The sequence below is a fragment of the Vicia villosa genome, linkage group LG1 (genome assembly GCF_029867415.1).
Source record: "Vicia villosa cultivar HV-30 ecotype Madison, WI linkage group LG1, Vvil1.0, whole genome shotgun sequence".
NCBI classification, from domain to species: domain Eukaryota; kingdom Viridiplantae; phylum Streptophyta; class Magnoliopsida; order Fabales; family Fabaceae; genus Vicia; species Vicia villosa.
The window spans coordinates 234,257,804-234,282,183 of NC_081180.1; the positions used below are offsets into that span (position 1 = coordinate 234,257,804).

The window sequence follows — 24,380 nt, forward strand, 5'->3', positions numbered from 1 at the left end:
TTAGGTTCATTTCAATTAAACCATTTAACACTCACATTACAACAAAGCTCCCCATAAACCCACAAATTAGAGTCTAATAATCACTACTTAACTTTCTCTTTTCATTCATCCGTCACCTTCAACACCGGTTTTTGTTTCCGCCATTGCAACAATCAGCAACTTCTTCTCTCTTCTCTTTCATTACCGAGAGTCATGGTTCAAATTGGCGGGAAAAAAGACGATCGCGAAACCGAAGAGGTTTCGAATTCCAATTCAACTGATTCGGAGAAGAAAATCGAAGAAGCAGTGACAGTGACAGTTACCGATCCCGAACAGGAACGAGAAAAAGAAAAGGATTCAATGGAGATGAATGTAGAAGACGGAAACGAACCAGACTCGTTCTCGCCAACTCCCGCCACCGTTTTTCAAATTCGTCTCGAACAACCAGACGCCTATTCACTTTACAAGATGGATTTCCCTCAAGTTTGTCGCAATTTCAGGTTCGCATGCGATTCTTTTCTTTGTTTCAATTTTGCATTTACGAATAGTTTGATTCTTATCGTAATGCTGCTACTGTTGATATGGATATTTTTTATTCAGTGCCGTTGCTTGGTGTGGGAAATTGAATGCTATAGCTTGCGCTTCTGAAGCATGTATCAGTGATCCAAGGTTAGTCTGTTTTTAAAATCCACTCACTGGTCATGTTTTCTCAATATTTCTTGATATCTATATAGCACCGACACCTCTGAAAAAAGGTGGTGTCTGTGGTGTCTGTGTCGAACACTGACACTGAGATATGTGATTACGTTTAATTTATTCATTTTTCAAATTATTATCTATGTCGTTGTATTAGTATCGGTGTCGTATTCGGGGTGTCCGTGTTTCATAGCTGAATATTGCTAAATGTTTTGTTGTATATATGACCTGTTATCTTTGGATTACTATGTAGCACCGACTCCTCTGAAAAAATAGGTGTTCGTGTTCGTGTCAGACACCGGCACTGACATATGTGATTACGTTTAATTTATTCATTTTTCAAATTATTACTGATGTCATTATATTATTATATTAGTGTTGGTGTCGTGTTCGGGGTGTCCGTGCTTTATAGTTGGATATTGCTAAATGCTTTGTTGTAAATATGTCTTTCTTGTTTTGATTTTTAGTCTCATGTTGAATTGAGATATGATGAGTATATGACTTTAGTAGTGATGATAAGTAAGGGGCAACCCTCATTTTGTTTGTCTGTTTTGTGTAGTTAAGTTAAGCTTAATACAAACAAACTCTAAGATGATATCAAAGGTTATCATAGATTGTTGTAATATCCCAGCTGGAATATTGGTTAGAAGCCACTTATTCGTCAAAATAATAAAATTATGGGACTGAGGGTAAAATAGTCATTTTGATCACCAAGGTGTTCTGGTCAAATTCTATAGTCTCTACTTGACTTAGGGTTTTGGGTCTGATTTGTGTAGTTAAGTTAAACTCAACACAAACTCTAAGATGATACTCTTTCCGTTTCTTTTTAAGTGTCATTTCAAAGTTCAAAGTAGTATTGGTTGTAGTTTTGTCAAAATTACCCCTATTTATTTATTACTGAGAGAAAAAGTTAAATAAATTACCAAAAAGTTAAGGGTATTATAGACAAAAAAATAATCACTGACTAAAAAGTAACAACAATTATTAGCTGTCTTGGTATATGTAAAAAGTAAAAAAAATGACATATAGTAAAATGGAACAGAGTATCAAAGGTTATCATAGATTTTGTTATTCCACCTGCATTTGTCCATACTCCAAATCTTTAGTTTTGGATGTGAGAGAGTGTGTTAAGATTTATGTTGTTTAATCTAAATTATTAGTCGACATTTTAGAAGACCAGTTCTGCGGTGATGTGTTGAGAGTCCCCTATTTGTTAGAGATATACTAAGGTAGTGTTTATTAGACTCGAGCAACTCTTGTCTTACAAGCCAGTGTTGTCTAATTGAGTTAGGCGCAAAATCTAAAAGTTTGAATAAGTATAGTTGATGAAAGATTTAAGAGCAAACTAATTTACTAGATTAGGATGATTTTGGGGGTCCGTTGGCCCAAGGCATTTAACAATTTATGGATGAATTCAAGAAGATTTGATTGGTTAATATTTCAAACTTTCTCAATTACATCTATCCTATTGTAAGATCCAAACCAGAAAAAGCACTGGGAAGAGGTGTTATGGGATGTATCTTTTGGTTTGCTTATCTCAGGTGGTTGGTACGGTGTCTTTGATTTCTTTCTCTGATTATCTTATATTATATTTTTCTTGCTCTTAATTAGTTTCCTCCTTTCTAGGCAAATGAATGTCAAACAACTTTAAGTTATGTCCTGTCTGATTTATATTTCTAGTAATATGGCAAATGGTTCATTAAAAATTGTGTTAAAGGGTAGGCTGCAGACAGAATTTCTGATCAACAGCAACATATATGTTAGTTTTGCATATATATTCATTTGTTAGACAGCCTACAAGGAAATCTGAATGAACGTGGTTCGTGGAAAACAAAAACTTGTTCATATGCAAAAAAAAAAGCTAGCTTAACAATGTCCAAATTCATATTGTTTATTAAATTTGCTTCTAATGTTTGTTCAAATCATTGAGGTTATATTGACTCAGTCATCTGTATCCGTTACTTTGGCTTGCGGCTGATACTCTTTATGTTTGTTTATGTGGGTAATTTTGTAATGGTTATTAGTCTTTCCTTTTTCCATAGCTCAATTCTAAGTCCATCATTTTGGATCCCTGTGCATATTGTGATCCCAGAGAGGCCAACTGAATCTGCGGTATTCAATGTCATAGCAGGTACTTTGATGTCATGGCTATTTCACTTTTACTGTAAGGGTTGGTTTTGTTTGATATTATTCTTCACTTGGCAGCAATATTAAAATTTGGTAAACAATACCAAAATTTGGAAAGTCTTTTTCAATTTCATTACCAATATCAAGGTTCTGATAAATCAGAGGCTTTTCAACAATGTGATCCTACATAAGCTAAATATGGATTTAGGAATATTATATTTGAGCATAAGGCATCAAGTTGATAGCAGAGAAGGAATCTTCTAATTGTTAGAATTTTTTGGCAATTGTATTTTGAATTAAACCTTTAGATGATTTTAATCTGGATAGCTTATAAGCATCAGATGTCAGATCGACTCCTTTTGAAGTTGTAATCAAATCTTTATGAAGTTGCTGTTTCACCACCAGAGGGGCAATTTAATTGATTTTAAAAGAAAAGTCCAAAGGATCTTCATGATGAAAATATATGATAAATCATCATCATCATCATAACAGTAATAATAATAATAAATAATAATAGTTTTACGTTGAATGGTTTGACAAATGACATTTTTTATGTGTAATATTGGTAAAATAAGAAATAAGATGAGTTGAATCTAAATGATACAATCCAGAAAACTGAGGAAATTGAGATCCTGTATAACAGTAGCAGAGATCAAATATGCAATTACCTCATCTGTTAATTTCTCCTTGCCATCAAATATGGGATATTTCTTTTGATTTGCTTCATTGACTGATCATCATATGAAAAATAATATTTTGATGTTCTTTCTTGGCATTTTCCCCTGAGCTTTTAGTCTCTGAACTGAACTGCTTCACTAAATAGGCAAATGCGTTTATACATTTGGGAATTTGATTAGTTGCACTATACGCCTTCTGTAGATTCTCCTCGTGATCCCATCCAGTTTATTGAATGGTCCCCTGCCTGTTGTCCCCGTGCATTATTGATAGCGAATTTCCATGGGAGGGTAACTATTTGGACTCAGCCATCTCAAGTAAGCCAGTTTTACTTAAGCTGATACTACTATCAAAATTTTCTAGCATAGCTTTAATTGTTAAGTATTCTTTATAGGTTTTCCTATGACCATAGATTTAATTGCTTAGTTGCTGGCTGCCTGTAACTGAGTTTGTTGCTAAAATTTACCCCACACTCCATAGCTTCCTGTGAACTGAGGGTATTTTTAATTTAAAAAAATACTGTAACGAGTGATTTAGCTATGTATGATAGTTTCATGTAAACTGAGATGCAATTTTCAAATCCCTTAATGAGTGATTTAGCTATGTGTGATAGCTTAATGTAGTTGACCTAGTGCTTGTGTTGTGCCTGCCCCTTTTGCCCATCTTTATTTTTCACTTGTTTCTTCATTACTCATATGTGGCTATATGCTTTTCTTATTGTTGGTTTCTTTCCCATTCAGGGGCCAGCTAATTTTGTACTTGACACTAGCTGTTGGCTGTGTGAGCATGAGTGGCGGCAAGAAATTTCAGTTGCTACAAAGTGGCTGTCAGCGGTGTCTCCGGTATGCAGTTAACTTCTCTTCTATGCTATGTTCAAATTTTCATTTTACTGTCTTTGAGGATTTTTATCTGTCTAACTATACCTGAAACTTATTTGAATAAACAATACATTTTTTTGGGTATATTCTAATAAAAAAATATATGTCGAACTATACAGTTGTCTCAAAAAAAGTTTTCTATCTCTTAGAATTTAGGTTGAGTTTAACTTAACCTTACAAAACCGCTTGTAAGGTGAAGAGCGGACTTATAAACAATTACTCAAGCCTAGTCTCATTAGATGTGGGACTTGACTCAACCCCTCACGCCCAAAGCTATTGAGTTAGATGCGTGGGTATAAATGGTGGGGGGTCCGATAGCAAAAACTTGATAGCACTTGACCTAATGGATTTTGGATTGGCTTAAATATCAACCTAAGGTTTGGGTTAGGTTCAAATGAACCTTACAGAATTGGATTGTAAGGTTCGGGCCTTATCTCATCTAATGTGAAACTATTATCCCTATCTATAAATAAAATTCTCAGTTGTTTAGAGATAGATTTTTTTGGAGGAAAATTAGAGAAATAGAAAATATTTCTTGGGAAGTGGTTTTTTTAGACACCTCTTTAATTGGAAAATTGGCAAACTATTATTTTTCCTTGAAATGAACTGTAACTTTTAAAGAAGTATATAGGTTTTGTAGGTTTCCTAAAATCTCCCTGATTCCCCTTCAATCATGAAGTCAGGGCATTGATGCACTGACTTACAATTTGCACTGTAGTATTAGTAAGCATGTGAGTACATACATAAAGATATTGTGCGATTCAATGTGACCTTTTTTAAAAAAAAAAAAACTGATTTAATTGCTTTTTTGATAAATAGTATAGGCGGCTTTCTTCCAAGTCAAGTGCTCCTGCCAATTCAAAGTCAATGTTTGAGGAAAAGTTTATTTCACAACAATCTCAAACTTCAGGTCTATTTTATTTTGCATTTACTATTCTAATTGCCATTTCCCATGTTTCAAAAATTATTATTTCGGGAAAGAAGAGGGATATAGGCGTATGGATATGTGTATCTTTGTGTATTGGGACTAGAGTTTGAGTGTTGCACGGTTTCACTTTTAAATTTTACTTATTGTTTTTGAATTATCCTGTCTCACCCATGGACACAACACAGCCCTTCTGATTACTCTCTGTATTTTCTGTTGCACATTAGCCTTTAGCAATATTCTATGTTGTTTTTGTGAATTTATTTTTGTTGATAAATGTCTCCATAAAGACAGATCACTTGAGATGAAGTAGTAAACTAACTGTTCTTTACAATTTTATCTGATTTGTATAATATGAATTTATGATACTCAACTGTCTTAGTGGCTGGCTGATGCCTAATTATCAAGCCCAAATACTTCGAAAATGGAGCCTTATCTTTACCAGAACACTTGTCATCCTAGCATGACTTGCAGTTTTTTGATCCATTCTCTGTATTATATCCAATGTCTCCCTTCTCAGACTGGTACGAAAACAAATTTTGTATGTTGATGATGCTGGTGGTAGTTCAGGACAGAACCTTAAATTAGAACTATGTTATCCTCTCTTTGTATTGTTAGACGCTGGCCTATAGATCTAGAGGGGGGGGGGGTGAATAGATCTCACTAAGTTTTTACAGATTTTTCTACAGACTTGAGCGAAAGCGGTTCTGAATCGACTTGCGTCTATTCTGGACCGCTATTGCAAAGGTCGTATGTATTTCAAAACCAAATAGTAAGTGGAATTGATGGTGAAGTAATATGATAGCTAACCAATACGTTTAACAACTGAAATCCAATTAACTTCTAGATTGACAACTTTGATTTGCAATGCAGTAAGATTGGATTAAGCAAAAACACAAACACTTGGTGATAGGTTCAAATTGATAGTGATTCAAGTTGTGGTGAATTGTGATGTTTGTGCAGAACTTTAATTCACAATTTTAACACTCGAATCGTTGATCAATTTTGCACTTATAACCAATTATGAACAGAAAGTAAAAGAGAAAGTAAAAGCGACAAGAACACGATATTTGTTTAGGCAGTTCGTCGATCGTCCTCGCTACGACTACGTCTGCCCCCAATTCCAAATTGAAATTGGGTAATCTTTCATTAATGTTGAAAGTAGTATATACAAAGAAGATAACAAAGCGATAAACGATAAACCAATTATGTCGATCCTTTGAATCTTCTTCCCCCTTAATCTTGAGCCAGATCAAGGTTATCCAAGAGCTTCACTTTGATTCCCTTCTGCAGTGTCTTGATTCCTTGAACTCCCCGTTCCTCAATCGTTACACTCAGCCGAATCCTCAATGAACGCCTCTTGATAAAAACCCCCAAGAACCACCCGTCGTGGAGGACAAAACCCGCAGATTTTATTCACCAACAAACCCCACAAACCTTCACCCACTAGGAATCTTCAATTCCGTTCCATGGACGTTATCGAACTCATCACTAACCCGCAACGCAAGAATGATTATGTGTAATTGTGTTGGAGATGATGAAGAACGAAGATGAGAAGCGTTTGTGTATCTTTCAGTCGTTGGTGTTGCTTGAATAATTACCCTTGCACAATATATATGATTGCATAACAGTTAGAACCAAGAAAAACTGATTTTTGAACTTTCTTGATCAGTTAGGTCGACCACTTGTAGTGCTTAGGTCGACCTAACAGAGCTTGCAGAATTTTTCTCCCAGTTAGGTCGACCTGTTGAAGGAGTAGGTCGACCAGAATCCTCTTCTGATGCATTCTGGGGACATTTTCACAGATTAGGTCGACCTAGTTGCCATGTAGGTCGACCTAGCAGACTGATGTGAAGATTTCTTCATTTTGAGTCGACCTAAATGGTCTGTGAGTCGACCTAGCAGAGGTATATGGATTTTCCTTCATTTTAGGTCGACCTAGGTTGACAGTAGGTCGACCTAACTGCTGATTTTCTGCATTTTTCATGTCCCGCTTGTGTTGAGTCGACTTATATACATAATGGATCACCTTGTGCTTTCATGAGTGATCAAATGCTTTGCTTTTCTGATTCCTCCTTGTTGTTTGAATGCTCATTTGAGTTTGCCATAAATCAAAAACCTCTTTGAGTGTAATCTTGTATTCACAAACTCCCCCTTTTTGATGATGGCAAACCAATACTCAAAAGCTTTGGTAGTAAGTGACAAGGACTCAAAAGGCTCCCCCGTACATCCGGCATCTATCTCTCACCAAGGCAATCTCTCAACAAAGCTCCCCCGTACGCTCAGCATCTATCTCCCCCTTTGTCAACATCAAAAAGAGAAAACAGGAGAATGGAAGAGTAACAAGAGAACCATAGATAATAATGCTAGCATGTATAGTATAGTAGGTAAAAGATAGTTAATGGTAGAATGAGACACATATGTGAGCAGGAGCAGTTTTTATGCATGAGGTCACTATAAGCGTGTTAATTGATAGCATATTATAGTATCAATAATATTTTTGGAAGTGAACACCAATTGCGTTACCGCTTTTTCAATATGACGCCTGGCTTGATGATGAGCTACCTTTATGCTAAAAAAATTGTTAGCAAGACAAATAGATATATACATAAAGTAAAGAAATAATATTAAGAGAAAACAAACGTAATTAGCCCAAATTAGAGATATCGAGTATCCCTAATTCCCTACGAATGTTGAAATATTGCTCCGTTGCTAGCGGTTTGGTGAAGATGTCAGCTAGTTGCTTCTTGCTTTCTACATGTTCAAAAGTAACGTCTCCTTTCTCTACATGATCTCGTAGAAAGTGATGCCTTATTTCAATATGTTTGGTACGTGAGTGTAAGACAGGATTTTTACTCAAGTTTATGGCGCTTGTGTTGTCGCACATGATAGGTATGTGATCAAGCTTAATACCAAAGTCAAGAAGTTGTTGCTTGAGCCATAATATTTGTGCACAGCAGCTTCCAGCAGCTACATATTCTGCTTCAGCAGTGGATAATGCAACCGATACTTGTTTCTTACTATGCCAACTTATTAATGAGTTTGAGAATAGATGACACGTTCCACTAGTGCTTTTTCTATCGGATTTGCAGCCAGCAAAATCTGAATCGGAGAATCCTACCAAATGACACTCATTTCCTTTTGGATACCATAGGCCATATGTAGTAGTTCCACGTAAGTATCGCAGAATTCTTTTGACAGCTTTCAAGTGAGATTCTTTTGGACAAGATTGATATCTTGCACACATACACACACTAAACATAATGTCTGGTCTTGAAGCAGTAAGATACAATAGTGAACCTATCATACCTCGGTATAATTTCACGTCAACCTCTTTACCTTTCTCATCTTTGTCTAGATTTGTATTTGTTGCCATAGGTGTGTCAATTTCCTTTGCTTCACTCATTCCAAATCTTTTGAGCAGCTCCGTACAATATTTAGTTTGATTCACAAACGTTCCATGACTGAGTTGCTTGATTTGTAGGCCAAGGAAGAAATTTAGCTCACCCATGAGACTCATCTCAAATTCACTCTGCATAAGCTTAGAAAAGTCTTTGACAAGTTTTGCATTAGTGGACCCAAATATAATATCATCTACATAAATTTGGACTAAGAGAATATCCTTATCTTTTCTTTTAATAAAGAGAGTAGTATCAACTTTACCCCTAGAGTACCCTTGACTAAGGAGAAATTTGCTCAAACGTTCGTACCAAGCCCGAGGGGCTTGTTTAAGACCGTATAGAGCACGTTTCAGCTTATAAACATGAGTTGGATACATGTAATTCTCAAAGCCGGGTGGCTGAGCAACATAGACTTCTTCATTTATATAGCCATTTAGAAAGGCACTCTTAACATCCATTTGGAATAGTTTGAAGTCTTTAGAACAAGCATAAGCAAGTAAAAGGCGAATAGCTTCGAGACGTGCTACAGGAGCGTATGTCTCTTCATAATCAATACCTTCCTCTTGATTGTAACCTTGAGCAACTAATCTAGCTTTGTTTCTAGTAATAACACCGTTTTCATCAAGTTTGTTACGAAAAACCCATCTAGTGCCTATTACTTGATGATCTCCCGGATGAGGGACTAAGTCCCAAACATCATTCCGTTTAAATTGGTTTAATTCTTCTTGCATGGCCATTAGCCAATGCTCATCAAGTAATGCGTCCTTAGCGTTTTTCGGCTCAACTTGTGAAACAAAAGCAAAATGATGGCAGAAGTTACTTATCTTTGAGCGTGTTGTAACGCCCCTTGAGATGTCTCCTATTATATTGTCAATTGGATGGTCTTTCACGTTTGTCCAGGCCTTGGGAAGTTCTTCATTGTTTGAGATGCTTTCTTTTTCATTTTCATTGTGAGACTCATCTTTCTCTCTCTCAGCATCTTTCTTTACAATACTCTCATCCTCATCTTCCTTATCCTTGACAATGTCTTCAGTGGATGGGCCTGCACCATTAAATGAAAGACCTTTCTCGACATATTTTGCATAAGATTCATCAAAAGAAACGTGTACTGACTCTTCTACTATAAGTAATCTCTTATTATATATTCGATATGCTTTGCTAGATTGTGAGTAACCAAGGAATATGCCCTCATCAGCTTTAGCATCGAATTTGCCAAGATTATCCTTACCATTGTTCAAAACAAAACACTTGCAACCGAATACATGGAGATGAGATACATTTGGTTTTCTACCCTTTAGTAATTCATAGGGAGTTTTGTTCAGTATAGGACGTATTGTTATCCTATTCAAAACATAACATGCTGTACTAATTGCGTCAGCCCAGAAATACTTTGGTAGATTACCCTCATTCAGCATTGTTCTTGCCAGCTCCTCTAGAACACGATTTTTACGTTCAACTACTCCGTTTTGTTGAGGTGTTCTAGGAGCTGAAAAGTTATGCTCAATTCCATGTTTATCACAGTATTTTTCAAAAGAAACGTTTTCAAATTCTCCACCGTGATCACTTCGAATTGCAACTATTTTGTTGTTCATTTTGTTTTGACATAATCTTGCAAATTGTGTAAAGGCTGGAAAAGTTTGATCCTTACTAGGTAAAAAGATTGTCCAACAAAATCTCGAGTAATCATCGACAATGACAAAACCATAGGTGTTTCCACCTATGCTTTTAGTCCTTGAAGGGCCAAAGAGATCCATGTGAAGTAGTTCAAGAGGGCGTGATGTTGAAACCACGTTCTTTGATTTAAAAGAGATTTTTGTTTGTTTTCCCTTTTGACAAGCATCACATAGATGATCTTTTGAAAAATTCATTTTGGGTAAGCCGATTACTAAATCTTTTGAGACAACTTTATTTAGTAAGTCAAAATTTATGTGGGCGAGACGTCTATGCCAAAGCCATGAGTCATCGCCTAGAGCAACTAGACATTTGGTACTAGACTTAGATACCTCATCCAAGTTTAGCATGTAGATGTTGTTTACTCTTAAGCCCTTAAACATAATGTCTCTTTTCTTAGTATGTTCTATTGTACATCCAGAATTTGTAAACATTACTTTAAAATCTTTGTCGCACAATTGACTTATACTTAAAAGATTATGTTTAAGACCTTCTACTAGCAGCACATCAGTTATAGTAGTGGTAGAAGGGTTACCAACACTTCCTTTACCAAGTATGGCTCCACGATTGTTATCTCCATAGGTGACATACCCCTTTTTCTTTGCTTGAAACTCAACGAAAAGAGATAGGTCTCCAGTCATGTGTCTTGAACATCCGCTATCAAGGAACCACAACCTTTCGGCAATGTCAAGACACTTTTCCTGCAAGATTAATTTAAAGAGGGAGGTCCCCAATTTTCATTGGGTCCTTGGTAGTGAGTACACAATTTGTTGCACTTAGGCAACCATTGAAATACTCCTTTAGGAACTAAAATTCTCCTAAATTTGCATTTTTCAATGGTATGTCCCTTTTTGCAACAATAATGACAGGTAATATGATGAGAATATGGAGTTTTGCTAGTTGATACTTTTGGTACAAAAGTGTATTTACTATATAAAGGAGTATACGATCTTTTGAACTTGTTTGGATCAACCGCAAAAGTCACTTTTGGTTGTAGAGCCTTGTCTAACTTGGCTTTTAGATCTCTTACTTCTTTTTGCCAAATGTGACATGTCTCACAACCAAACCATGATGTAGGATCTAATTCAACTTTGTCCTTTTGAATGTCTAGCATAGATTGTTTTAAAGCTTCCATATCCCTTTCGGTTTTCTCAACTTTTGATTCAAGGTATGAAAATATTTTCTTATTTGAGGCCAAAAGTTTGAAAGCTTTAATTGCATCTCTATGTAATTCTTCAAAAGCAAGTTTTAGTTGAGAATGAGATACCTTATCTACGAGTTCAGGTTTAAGATGACTTACAGCTTTCTTTTTCTTGTTTTGATGAGCCATGAGACATAGGTTTGCTGATTCTTCTTCATCGCTTGACGAGCTTTCACTAGATGAATCACTTTCCCATGCTATGTAAGCTCTTTTAGATTTGTTATGACCTTTGCTTTGGTTCTTCTCCTTTTCTTTCTTAAGGTATGGACAATCCGGTTTGTAGTGACCGGCTTTCCCACAATTGAAGCAAAGACCTTTGATCTTTCCTTTGTTGTCGTCATCTTGTTTGAACATGTTTGATTGCTTTCTATAGTTGATCAATCCTTTGTCGGAATGTTTTGCTCCATTTTTCTTTAGATATTTGTTGTATCTTCGCACAAACAGTCCCATTTCCTCATCATCGGAGTCTTCGTCATCACTTGTGTCACTATCCTTTGGCTCTCGTTTTGAGGTCTTGGAGCTCGAAGCTTTTAGAGCTATTGACTTCTTCTCTACCTCTTTCTCCATGTTCTTTTCTTTCTTTGTCCTCTTCTCATGCATGTCAAGGCATTTAAGATGCTGTTCATGTTCCTCTAGTTTACCAAAGAGAGTGGTAATGTCTAAAGTGTTGAGATCATTTGCTTCCTTAATTGCTGTAACTTTGGGCTGCCATTCCCTGTTCAAACACCTTAAGATTTTGTTAGTAGCAACTGCATTGGAAACAGGTCTATCAAGAGAGTTTAATCGATTTTTCAGGTGAACGAATCTTTTCTGCATGCTTTCGATGGTTTCACCATCTTCCATGTGGAAAAGTTCGAACTCTTGAGTTAACGTATTGATCCTAGCTAGTTTGACATCATCCGTTCCCTCGTGGGCAACTTGCAATGTGTCCCACATAGCTTTAGCTGATCTACAATGGGAAACGCGATAGTATTCATCAACTCCTAGAGCTGAGATTAGAATGTTTCTCGCTTTCCAATCGTATGCATATTTCTTTTCATCTTCAGCATTCCAAGTATCTTCTGGTTTTGGAACAACTGCACCAGCTGCATTTGTCATAGTGATCTGAAATGGACCATTGACAATAGCTGTCCAGATGTTCCTATCAATTGCATTGATATGGACACACATACAATCCTTCCAATAGCCGTAGTTTTCTCCGTTGAAAACTGGAGCTCTATTATGAGCCCCTTTAGGTCCAGAAGCCATCTTTCCAATAAGTGTTTCACGTAGCACGGAATAAACCAGAGCTCTTGATGCCACTTGTTAGACGCTGGCCTATAGATCTAGAGGGGGGGGTGAATAGATCTCACTAAGTTTTTACAGATTTTTCTACAGACTTGAGCGAAAGCGGTTCTGAATCGACTTGCGTCTATTCTGGACCGCTATTGCAAAGGTCGTATGTGTTTCAAAACCAAATAGTAAGTGGAATTGATGGTGAAGTAATATGATAGCTAACCAATACGTTTAACAACTGAAATCCAATTAACTTCTAGATTGACAACTTTGATTTGCAATGCAGTAAGATTGGATTAAGCAAAAACACAAACACTTGGTGATAGGTTCAAATTGATAGTGATTCAAGTTGTGGTGAATTGTGATGTTTGTGCAGAACTTTAATTCACAATTTTAACACTCGAATCGTTGATCAATTTTGCACTTATAACCAATTATGAACAGAAAGTAAAAGAGAAAGTAAAAGCGACAAGAACACGATATTTGTTTAGGCAGTTCGTCGATCGTCCTCGCTACGACTACGTCTGCCCCCAATTCCAAATTGAAATTGGGTAATCTTTCATTAATGTTGAAAGTAGTATATACAAAGAAGATAACAAAGCGATAAACGATAAACCAATTATGTCGATCCTTTGAATCTTCTTCCCCCTTAATCTTGAGCCAGATCAAGGTTATCCAAGAGCTTCACTTTGATTCCCTTCTGCAGTGTCTTGATTCCTTGAACTCCCCGTTCCTCAATCGTTACACTCAGCCGAATCCTCAATGAACGCCTCTTGATAAAAACCCCCAAGAACCACCCGTCGTGGAGGACAAAACCCGCAGATTTTATTCACCAACAAACCCCACAAACCTTCACCCACTAGGAATCTTCAATTCCGTTCCATGGACGTTATCGAACTCATCACTAACCCGCAACGCAAGAATGATTATGTGTAATTGTGTTGGAGATGATGAAGAACGAAGATGAGAAGCGTTTGTGTATCTTTCAGTCGTTGGTGTTGCTTGAATAATTACCCTTGCACAATATATATGATTGCATAACAGTTAGAACCAAGAAAAACTGATTTTTGAACTTTCTTGATCAGTTAGGTCGACCACTTGTAGTGCTTAGGTCGACCTAACAGAGCTTGCAGAATTTTTCTCCCAGTTAGGTCGACCTGTTGAAGGAGTAGGTCGACCAGAATCCTCTTCTGATGCATTCTGGGGACATTTTCACAGATTAGGTCGACCTAGTTGCCATGTAGGTCGACCTAGCAGACTGATGTGAAGATTTCTTCATTTTGAGTCGACCTAAATGGTCTGTGAGTCGACCTAGCAGAGGTATATGGATTTTCCTTCATTTTAGGTCGACCTAGGTTGACAGTAGGTCGACCTAACTGCTGATTTTCTGCATTTTTCATGTCCCGCTTGTGTTGAGTCGACTTATATACATAATGGATCACCTTGTGCTTTCATGAGTGATCAAATGCTTTGCTTTTCTGATTCCTCCTTGTTGTTTGAATGCTCATTTGAGTTTGCCATAAATCAAAAACCTCTTTGAGTGTAATCTTGTATTCACATGTATGACTGCTTTTTGTGTTATTTGCTTGATCATTTATTTATAAGTTCGCCTTTTCTGTTTTAATTAATAGTGCAGAACTATGTATTAAATTGTAAGATGCTTGTGTGTTTAACACATAGTTGTTTTGATTTCAGCTAGATGGCCCAATTTTTTCTGTGTCTGTTCTGTACTCTCATCAGGCTTAGTTCAACTTCATTGGTCACAATGGCCTCCTAGTCAGAATGCAACATCACCCAAATGGTTTTCCACTAGAAAAGGACAATTGGGTTGTGGGCCCAGAGGCATTGTGGCTGGTGATGCTATCATTACAGAAAGTGGTATTATGCATGTAGCCGCTGTGCCATTTGTCAATCCATCTACCATTGTTGTATGGGAGGTTATGCCTGGGTCTGGAAGTGGTTTCCTATTAACTCCAAAGACAAGTATTAATAATGGTGTCCCACCTCGTAGCCCACCCAACTGGAGTGGTTTTGCACCTTTAGCTGCATATTTATTTAGTTGGCAAGATTATCTGTTATCTGAAGAAAAAAAAGGGAAAAACCAAACAAACCAAAACCTTAGTGAATCTATACGACTTTACTGCTCACCAGTTTCAAATTTTTCAGCATATATGAGTCCTGAAGCGGCAGCTAAATCTGCAGCAACCCCTGCATGGGGTTCTGGTATATCAGCAGTAGCCTTTGATCCGATTCATGGCGGTTCTGTGTTAGCTGTTGTGATAGTTGAGGGTATGCACTTAATCCCCCCCTCAATTTCATTATATTATCTGTACATTATTATTTACGTTCCTCATTATCTTACCAGTATTTATACGTGATTCCTATTGAATGACACTAAGATCTGTGAAGCCTTATTTTTCCCATATTTTGTTAAGCTGTTTAAGATTTTAAAACCATTTATGTGTAAACCTATTATTTTCACTTAATCAATTGATGAACCATTAAATTACAGAGAAGATGTAATGCTAAAAACCCAAATAGCGCTAATCTGAATAAAATGATATCCAGTAAAAGATCGCGACTAATTTTTAATTAAAGCCTGAGATGTCTATATTTTTCTGTACGTCTTTTTATATGAAACCAGCAAATTGATCATCAAAACTACTTCTCCTTTGAATAAAATTAATCAGCTACGAAGCAATAGGGCTTCAGTATCCTCAATACAGGATACAAAATTTGAATATCAAATGATACTATGTGACATATTCCCTCTCACTACTGGTGTTTCTGCTCTTGGAATATCATCCTAGTGCAACCTGGCATTCCTTTTGAGACCAACTTGAGTGATATATCAGTAGGACCCATGCACTTATCTAGCCTTCTACATATTGTAATGATACTGCCTGTGATTCATGTTCGTCGGAATTTTTTGCCTGGGGTTTCTTGTGCACTGATCATTGAGCATTATCTCTGCAGGGCAGTACATGTCCCCTTTTGACCTAGATGAGGGACCATCAATCACAGGGTGGAGAGTGCAACGCTGGGAATCATCGTTGCAGCCTGTTGTCTTCCATCCAATATTTGAAAACCCTACTTCAAGTATTGATGGAAAGCCTCCTATGCAAGATGTTTGGCAATGCAAAGTGGATATGAGTATTCCACAAACAAATGATATCAAGAATCATCAAACACCTCCAGTCGGAATGAATGCTAATGTTCAAAAGGCATCTGAGTCTGGTTTTGATAAGTCAAAAGGGGAAAAGGTCAATGCTTTTGATCTTCCAACTGATATTAGGGCACTCTCACGAGTTGTTTACTCAGCTCAGGGTGGTGAAATGGCTATTGCTTTTCTTCGGGGCGGAGTCCACATTTTTTCTAGCTTAAATTTTGCACCTTTAGCCAACTATCAGATTGATGTTGGAGCTGCAATTGCTGCTCCTGCTTTTTCTGCAACAAGCTGTTGTTCAGCTTCTGTATGGCATGACACAAGCAAGGGTCAGACCATATTGAAAATAATCCGGGTTCTTCCTCCTGCTATTCCAATTGGTCAAGTGAAAGCAAACTCTTCAACTTGGGAATGTGAAATTGCTGAAAGGTGATTGCTTAAAATGCTTTAGGATGCAGCATGTTCATTCTTTCTTAATATGCCCATAAATTTACTGAAAGTTGTGATTTGTGTTTTTTGGACAACGGTTTATTTCTCTTCTAACATCTGTTTGGAAAAGCAGGTTCTGGTGGAGCCTTTTGGTTGGAATTGATTGGTGGGATGCTGTTGGTTGTGCACAAAGTGCTGCTGAGGATGGTATTGGTAAGGATACTGAAATTGTTAAGTCTTGCTACTATTTTTTGTGTTTTATTGGTGTTTGTGCCTGGAAAATTAGAGTTGCTAACTATTTAGTCTTGCTACAGTGTTTTTTATTTCACTTGAAATTTGTGCCAAAAAATCAGAATGAATGGACATTACAATTTAGTCTATTTCATGCACTCTATATTGTGGCTGCATAATTGCTACTGTCAACTGATTCTGTATGCTAATGAGGTTTTTATTTCATTTGGTTTCAGTTTCACTTAACAGTGTTATTGCAGTCTTAGATGCGGATTTCCATTCCCTTCCTACTGCTCAGCACAGACAACAGTATTGTCATGTATATTTCCATAAACTATCACCATTAGCTTGCTTAGTTATATATCTCTGTCTTTAACTCCAGGCTGTGTTTTATTATTTTCTGTTGTTTCGCATGTATTTATGAAGTTGTTGATAGTTTTTTATGAATATAATATTAGTTGGAATATGTATCCTGTAGCAAATGCTTGTCAGTAGCATTTTCATTTCATAACATGATAGATTCTGAATAGTATTGACAATTAAGGGAATAATAATACACACCATTAGAGTACTTTATAGCAGTTATACAGGGAATAACTTCCTGCAGTAGCAGTTACAAACTGCAACAGCAGATCTACTTACACAATTAACTGTAAATAACCTCTAGGATTAGAGAGCCTAGTCTCTCCCAAACCAACCCAACCAAATACAAACTGAATGATAGCCTTTCTCATTCTTTATTCTACTTATATACTTGACATCTAACTAAATCATTTGGGCCTAACTTACTTGGCCTTTGGGCCTACGCCTAACATACACATTAGTAATTGGAGGTCTACTAACAATACTCCCCTCCAAAAGTTTCACCTTGTCCTCAAGGTGAAAATCAGGAAATTGTTGGTTGATGACCTCAAAAGCTTCCCATGTTGCTTCAAATGCTGGTAAGTCCTTCCATTGAATAAGCACCTCCACAACGTTGGCAGCATTAGTACGGACAGCCATGAGATTTTGAGGTTCCATTGAGAAAAATCCCTTTAAGATAATCTGGTTCTACACTTCTAAGTGGGCCAGCATACAATTCAAACTTGTCCCGATACTCTTCCACCGATCCCATTTGCTTAAGGCTGAGGAGCAGTTCATAGGGACTTTGTAGCATTGACGGTTGAAACCGTTTGATCAAACCAGCCTTGAAATCATCCCAAGATGGTGAGGGGGAACAAAATTCCCACCATTGATACCAAGTGAGTGCTTTTCCTTCCATTGCTATCATGGCAGCCTGTACCTTTTCCTCGTCAGTTACACCCCTTAAATCAAAGTAGCGTTCAACACGATTAATCCACCCAAAAGCGTCTTCACCCTCGAAAATGGGAATTGTAAGTTTTCTCCATTTGTCATCATGGTTGCGGAGATTCTGTCCAAATACAGGGGTACCATTACCTATGTTGTCATTTCGGATAGTGAGACCGCGGACAGTTTCGAGTAGTTCATCAATTCGGCGCTGCGATTCATATTTTTCAGTTTCCATCAGATTGCGCAACTCATGAATCTCTTCTCTGGTTGCAACAAAACCTTCATATGCCCTTTCCAAAAATTCCAATCTTGCTTCCATTTGGCGGCGCGTGTGGACCATAAACTAGTGCCAAGGATCGTTGTCTATGATACCAATGATAGATTCTGAATAGTATTGACAATTAAGGGAATAATAATACACACCATTAGAGTACTTTATGGCAGTTATACAGGAAATAACTTCCTGCAGTAGCAGTTACAAACTGCAACAGCAGATATACTTACACAATTAACTGTAAATAACCTCTAGGATTAGAGAGCCTAGTCTCTCCCAAACCAACCCAACCAAATACAAACTGAATGATAGCCTTTCTCATTCTTTATTCTACTTATATACTTGACATCTAACTAAATCATTTGGGCCTAACTTACTTGGCCTTTGGGCCTACGCCTAACATACACATTAGTAATTGGAGGTCTACTAACATAACACTACTAAAACCTCAATTGGTCCTCCAAAGATTAGGTTTTTGTCAAATTAGATTTTTATTACTAAATTAGTCTGTCAAACATTATAGTGTCACCATTTCAGTCCTCCAAAAAATTTCATCACATTGGTCCTTCAAAGATGCACATTTGTTTCGAGATTTATCCATACAAAAGCTAAATGGCTGAAGTAAAATGGCTAACTTTGTGACATTTTTAGATCTTTGAATGTCTAATTTAATGAGTAGTCTTTTGAAGAACATAGGGCCTGTTTGCATTCTAAAAGTATTTTCAATTTTCATTTTATTAGGCCATGGATGAAAAGGCTACTGAAGTGAATAATTATGGTAGAGAGATGATGAAAGGAGATTGCGTTTTTTAAAACACTGAAAAAACATGTTATCGGCATTTTTTAAATTATCGAATTGGATAGAAACATGGTATTAGATAGAACATTATGGCAGAATTTGGTCAATGTAACCGACCCCACTTAAATGGATAAGGTTTGGTTGTTGGATCTTTTTTTAAAAACCCATTTTCAAAAGTTTCTAGAATGTATCGTCTATAAGGTTTATTCTTTTTGGTGGAAATGAAAGTAGGAAACCAAGAAGTAAAAGGGTCTTAATATGGTGACACTTTAATCTCTGAGGGACAAATAAAGTTTCACCAACCCCTTTCTATGGCTTTCATATATATTTCAACAATCACAATGTCTCGTTATATTGTTAAATATTAACTTTACATTTTAGCTTTCTGGTTTATTGCTGTAGTGTCTTAATGCTTATGGAAATGGCTTATTGATGCTGCTTTCAGGGCTTAACACACAACCATGTTTTGTATGATTGCAGAGTCTAGACCGAATAAAGTGTAGGCTACTTGAAGGATCAAATGCTCAAGAGGTCAGGGCAGTGGTTCTGGATATGCAAGCTAGGTTATTGTTGGATATGCTCGGAAAGGGAATTGAGTCTGCTTTAAATGACCCTTCAGCTTTAGTGCCTGATCCATGGCAGGTATCTGCTGAGGCATTATCCAGTATTGGTCCCAAAGCAGTAGCTGTTGAACCTGCACTAATTCCATGTATTCAGGTTTGTTTGTTTGTTTACAGTTATTTTGGCACAATTTTCTGCTGCAGCAGTTGACAGTTGCTAACTGCATGGTTTATAGCTGTTGAACCCAGAAATCCAAAGAGGAAAACAATTGTTTATTATTGACTGAAAAAGGAGCTCAAAGGCTCTACAATGGTAAATAAAACAATGCAAGCGATAAACCAGAGGAGTCTTACTCCTATTCCAGAGCAAAGCTCATAACCAGGGAGAAAACTCTCCGGACCAACTCTAGCAATATTTATCAATGCCCTTACACCCTCCTACTCGTGTATGTATAATGCCCCTCTAACAGAATCTCATATCCCACAAGCCACCTCACTAACAAACTTCCATTTTCTCCCTCATGGACCCACTTTCTTGTAGAATATGCCTAGATGTCCTAACATCATGGTACATGTAAAAGAACTTATGTTGTTGCATATTTAATACATCATGTAGATAAATATACCTACCTACCTATTATATGTATATAAATCTCATAATTGTTTCGATATTATGTAGGCCTATGTTGATTCAGTTCTTGATCTGGCTTCACATTTTATCACACGGTTGCGGCGGTATGCAAGTTATTGTCATACACTGGCTAGTCATGGTGTGACTGTGGGGACTGGAAGCAACCGGAATAAGGTCACTGGTCCTGCCCAAAATTCAACAGCTCCTGCAACAAGTCAGGGTAGGTCTGCAACAATATGATATATTGTTTATTATTAATAGATATTTCTTACAATAGAAAACTAAGTTAAACCATTAAGAACGATTTGAATTTAATGGTCGATCAGCAGCAGAGATGATTCTTAGTAGCACACTTTGGCATTATTTGATTGATGATGTGTAGTTTGATCCTATTAAAGGAACTGGTATTAACCAGTCCACTTTGTAAATACTGTGCACTAGCTGCTCAGTACTATAGTCTATCTAACTGTCCCTAACTAACTCCTAAAATCTAGGAAACTATTCCCTAGATTTTAGGATTAGGAAACTAATCCCTAGACTTTAGGAGACTTGTAACTAACTCAGTTGAGATCCTTGGTTCTATAAATAGATCTCAATCCTTTGTAATCAAAATTAAGAAATGCAAAAATAGAAATTTATAGAATTCAATTGAGAATTCTCTCATTACATTCATGAAAAAATAAGAATTCTAACAGAATCCATATAACTGAAAAAAGGCTTTGATTGTTCTTTTTGTGTAGTTTGTTAGATTTTGATTGATAAATTGTATAAATGTATTGAATCTATCTAGAAGCAAAGTTTTGGGCCTTTTGCTTTTCATTGTGAATAAAATTTATTTACATTGAATATTTTAATTTCCTTGAGTATCAGCATTATTTTTTATTTTACGTATCAAATAAAGGCAAAAATAACACTGTCCAGGAGGTGAAAATGGGACCACCAGTTCTAGTGGAAGCACAGAGATGAAAGATTTAGTGCAAGGGGCTATTGCCAAGATTAGCAACACTTCTGGAGTATCCAATCCGACTCCTAATCCCCCCATCAGCGGTCCTTCGTCCTTTATGCCAATAAGCATGAATGGAGAAACTTTTTCTGGAACACCCGCAGTTCGACTTATGGGGGACTGTCATTTCCTTCATAGATTATGCCAACTTTTGCTCTTTTGCTTTTTCTTTCGACGATCACAACTTCCCCGCTATATGAGTGGTGCGAAGAGAACTGCCGATAACAATACACAAAAGCCTCAACCTAATGCTTCTGTTCCTGACAAGGTGGAGGAGATTGCAAAACCGGTGTCAAGTGTGGGTAGGTCAGATGACAGTCAGACAGGGCGAGTTCTGCTTGGGCCTAGGTCAAGAGGGGGTGAAGAACAGTATCTAGGGCGTTTGAGATTTGGTACTGGAAATGCAGGTCAGGGGTATACTTTTGAAGAGGTATAACTTTGTTACAACTTGTCTAAAATATCTTATTTTTGTTATTTGTGACTGACATAAATGTTTGGAAACCATGGCAATTTATTCCTTTGCTTACAACAGTTGAACTGTTAGTTTCACTTGAGGTTTTAAAGCACTTGTAATGCAGGTCAAGGTTCTTTTTCTAGTAGTTATGGACCTTTGTCGCCGAACTTCTAGTCTGCAGCACCCCTTGCCAGTTTCTCAAGTGGGGAGTAGCAACATTCAGGTTCGGCTGCATTATATTGATGGGAACTACACTGTACTGCCAGATATTCTGGAAGCATCCATTGGCCCACATATGCAGGTAATTTTCTGTTTTCTCATTTCAAAGTTAGTGTGTCTGGTAAACAAATGGAAGTATGGAACTAGTTATGGGTTTTCTTTCACAAGCATGATGTATTATTTCCACTAGGTTAATATGCCACTCAATTCATGAATTGAAAATATGATGTAAGAATGATAGAAATGAATGAAATAGGGTTGGTAAGGGGCTCGGTTGTCTTTCTTTAACTAGCATGTTGTTTTTCAATTAATGATAAAGCATACTGTTTTAGATTACTTAGGAACAGTTAAAATGTATGAATATTGAACTCTTGATAAAATACATGTTTTTGTTTGTTTTATTTCATTTGGGTGAATTAAGATCTGTTTCTTTCCTTGGACTGAGTGGCTAAATTTCCTAAGAGTGACGCCTGCCCCAAAATTAAATAAAAAATGGCTATGCAGAACATGCCTCGCCCTAGAAGTGCAGATGCCGGTGGTCTTCTACTACGCGAGCTAGATCTCAATCCTCCAGCAGAAGAGTGGTACCGACAGAATTCGTTTGGTGGGCCTTGGACTGATCTAGATGATGAGGATGATGCAAATGATGCACCAAGACTAGTTAGTTTGTATCCATTTGATTCCAGTTCATTGGAAAACAATGATATCCATTATGAAGCCAATGGCTTGTTGCCAAGGAAGCGCAGGATGATTGAACGAGATGCAGCTTTTGGGTTGAACACTTCAGAGAGTCTGGGAGCTTATCTTGGTATTATGGGATCTCGAAGAGATGTTGTTACTGCATCATGGAAGACTGGCCTTGAAGGGGTCTGGTACAAGGTATGAAAGAAAGTCTTGTACAGTTTTTTCATTTTTGTTTTTCTAGTCAGTGTGTACGCATATTAACTAACAAGTGCTTTTTGGTTGTTATTAAGTACCGTCCAAGATTTTCCGTTAATCTCTAATATAGCCAGTGCATTTTTCTCTCAGTATATATCCCTACCAATAGATAGAAGATATATTGCTAAGTACCAACCGACGGAAGCTTTGATGTTAACTGAAAACTTTAGTTTTGTCAAAATTGTTAATGTGTTCAACCAAGATCAAATTTGTAAATAAAGTTATTCTATTGATGATGCTTGAAAATTACTGAAAAGACACTTCTTATTCTTCTTTCTGCCTCCAATTGGATATTATTCTATTTTCGTTCTTCGACATGTCTACATTCACATATATAGACACTCATATGCAATAGAAACACTACCCCCCACCACCACCATTGTGTATTGTTACTTACGGGATAATATAATAGATCTGCTTCTTTTTCTGATTCTTCTTTTAACTGCTGTATGGTGCAGTGCATAAGATGTTTGCGGCAGACTTCTGCTTTTGCTTCCTCATCTTCCACCAACCTTCCTAGTCAAGATGACCTCAAGAGTTGGTGGGTGAGCCGCTGGGCGTATGGCTGTCCAATGTGTGGCGGAAGATGGACTCGAGTTGTATAGCTGGCTTCATTACAAAATTGTCACCATGTTAGTTTCTTCTTGGTTGAGGGAATAAACACATGATTGTGGTTAACTGAAGAAACTAAATATAGATAAAAAAGAAGCAATTAGAATTGTACAGGGAAGAGATATAGACACGAGTTTCTTCTTGTTTGAGGGAAGAAACTCGTGATTGTGGTTAAGTATAGAAAGAAACTGAATGAAAATAAAATGCCGACTCGAATTGTACAGGGAAGAAGAGGTGTAGATTTACCTGACAGTGAGAAGTGTTGTGTTTTATGCAGTCACTGTTGTTGGAGCAAAGAAAAAAACTAGCTCTAGTTGTCATCAAGACATTTCATTGCCATTAAACTCTTCATAACACTTTGATGTTGCAAGTGAAGGTGGTTTACTTCATAGAACAAATGATGAGTGGAAGGAAGAGTTGTGTATGTCTCTTATGTACTGCAAGGTTTATGAAGATAAAACAATTTTTGGATAAAATGCTTGAGTTATTTATTTATAGACCTTAAAACATGCAAGTATCTCAACTTAGGTTTCTAAATTTTTAAATTATAATCAAGATCACTTATGTAAAATTTAGTAAACATGACAATAGAAAAACTAAATATTATATAAATTATTGTCAACATTATCTATTATAAATTACGCATATTACATTTGAAGTTACATTTGTATCATCAATATCTTCAACCTTTCTTTTGAAACAATTAATTTTTATTGCAATATATAATTGACCATGCAACAACACCAATGTTAGAAGATATACTCCAACATTATAAAGGCACAAGAAATTGTATAAGCTGAAATTAAAAAGGAATTTTTACATCAAACTCTATAGAAATGTTCAGATTAAACATACAATTAACAAATACAATCAAAATAGAAAACTATTTAATCTCAATCGAGTCACACACCACAAGTCTTGATCTCAATATGCACAATGATTCTA

At 36.8% G+C, this 24,380-nt stretch overlaps 1 protein-coding gene across 1 annotated transcript; it reads left to right on the forward strand.

Moving 5' to 3' along the window:
• On the forward strand, positions 1 to 24,340 carry LOC131644973 (mediator of RNA polymerase II transcription subunit 16-like). The gene is made up of 16 exons (XM_058915607.1): positions 1 to 479; positions 580 to 648; positions 2,718 to 2,806; positions 3,682 to 3,794; positions 4,218 to 4,319; positions 5,175 to 5,265; positions 14,524 to 15,117; positions 15,805 to 16,423; positions 16,557 to 16,636; positions 16,891 to 16,973; positions 19,498 to 19,734; positions 20,257 to 20,428; positions 21,130 to 21,641; positions 21,790 to 21,966; positions 22,389 to 22,763; positions 23,282 to 24,340. The coding sequence occupies exons 1-16, from the start codon at positions 193 to 195 to the stop codon at positions 23,426 to 23,428; spliced, it is 3,747 nt and encodes a 1,248-aa protein (XP_058771590.1). The 5' UTR covers positions 1 to 192; the 3' UTR covers positions 23,429 to 24,340.
• Positions 24,341 to 24,380: the final 40 nt, after the last annotated feature.

Bases quoted from the DNA above. Each gene is read 5' to 3' on its own strand.
- LOC131644973 (XM_058915607.1), top strand. From the start codon at position 193: ATGGTTCAAATTGGCGGGAAAAAAGACGATCGCGAAACCGAAGAGGTT. The intron at 480-579 runs GTTCGCATGCGA...TTTTTTATTCAG, and splicing joins CAAGTTTGTCGCAATTTCAG to TGCCGTTGCTTGGTGTGGGA. The intron at 20,429-21,129 runs GTAGGTCTGCAA...AACACTGTCCAG, and splicing joins AGCTCCTGCAACAAGTCAGG to GAGGTGAAAATGGGACCACC.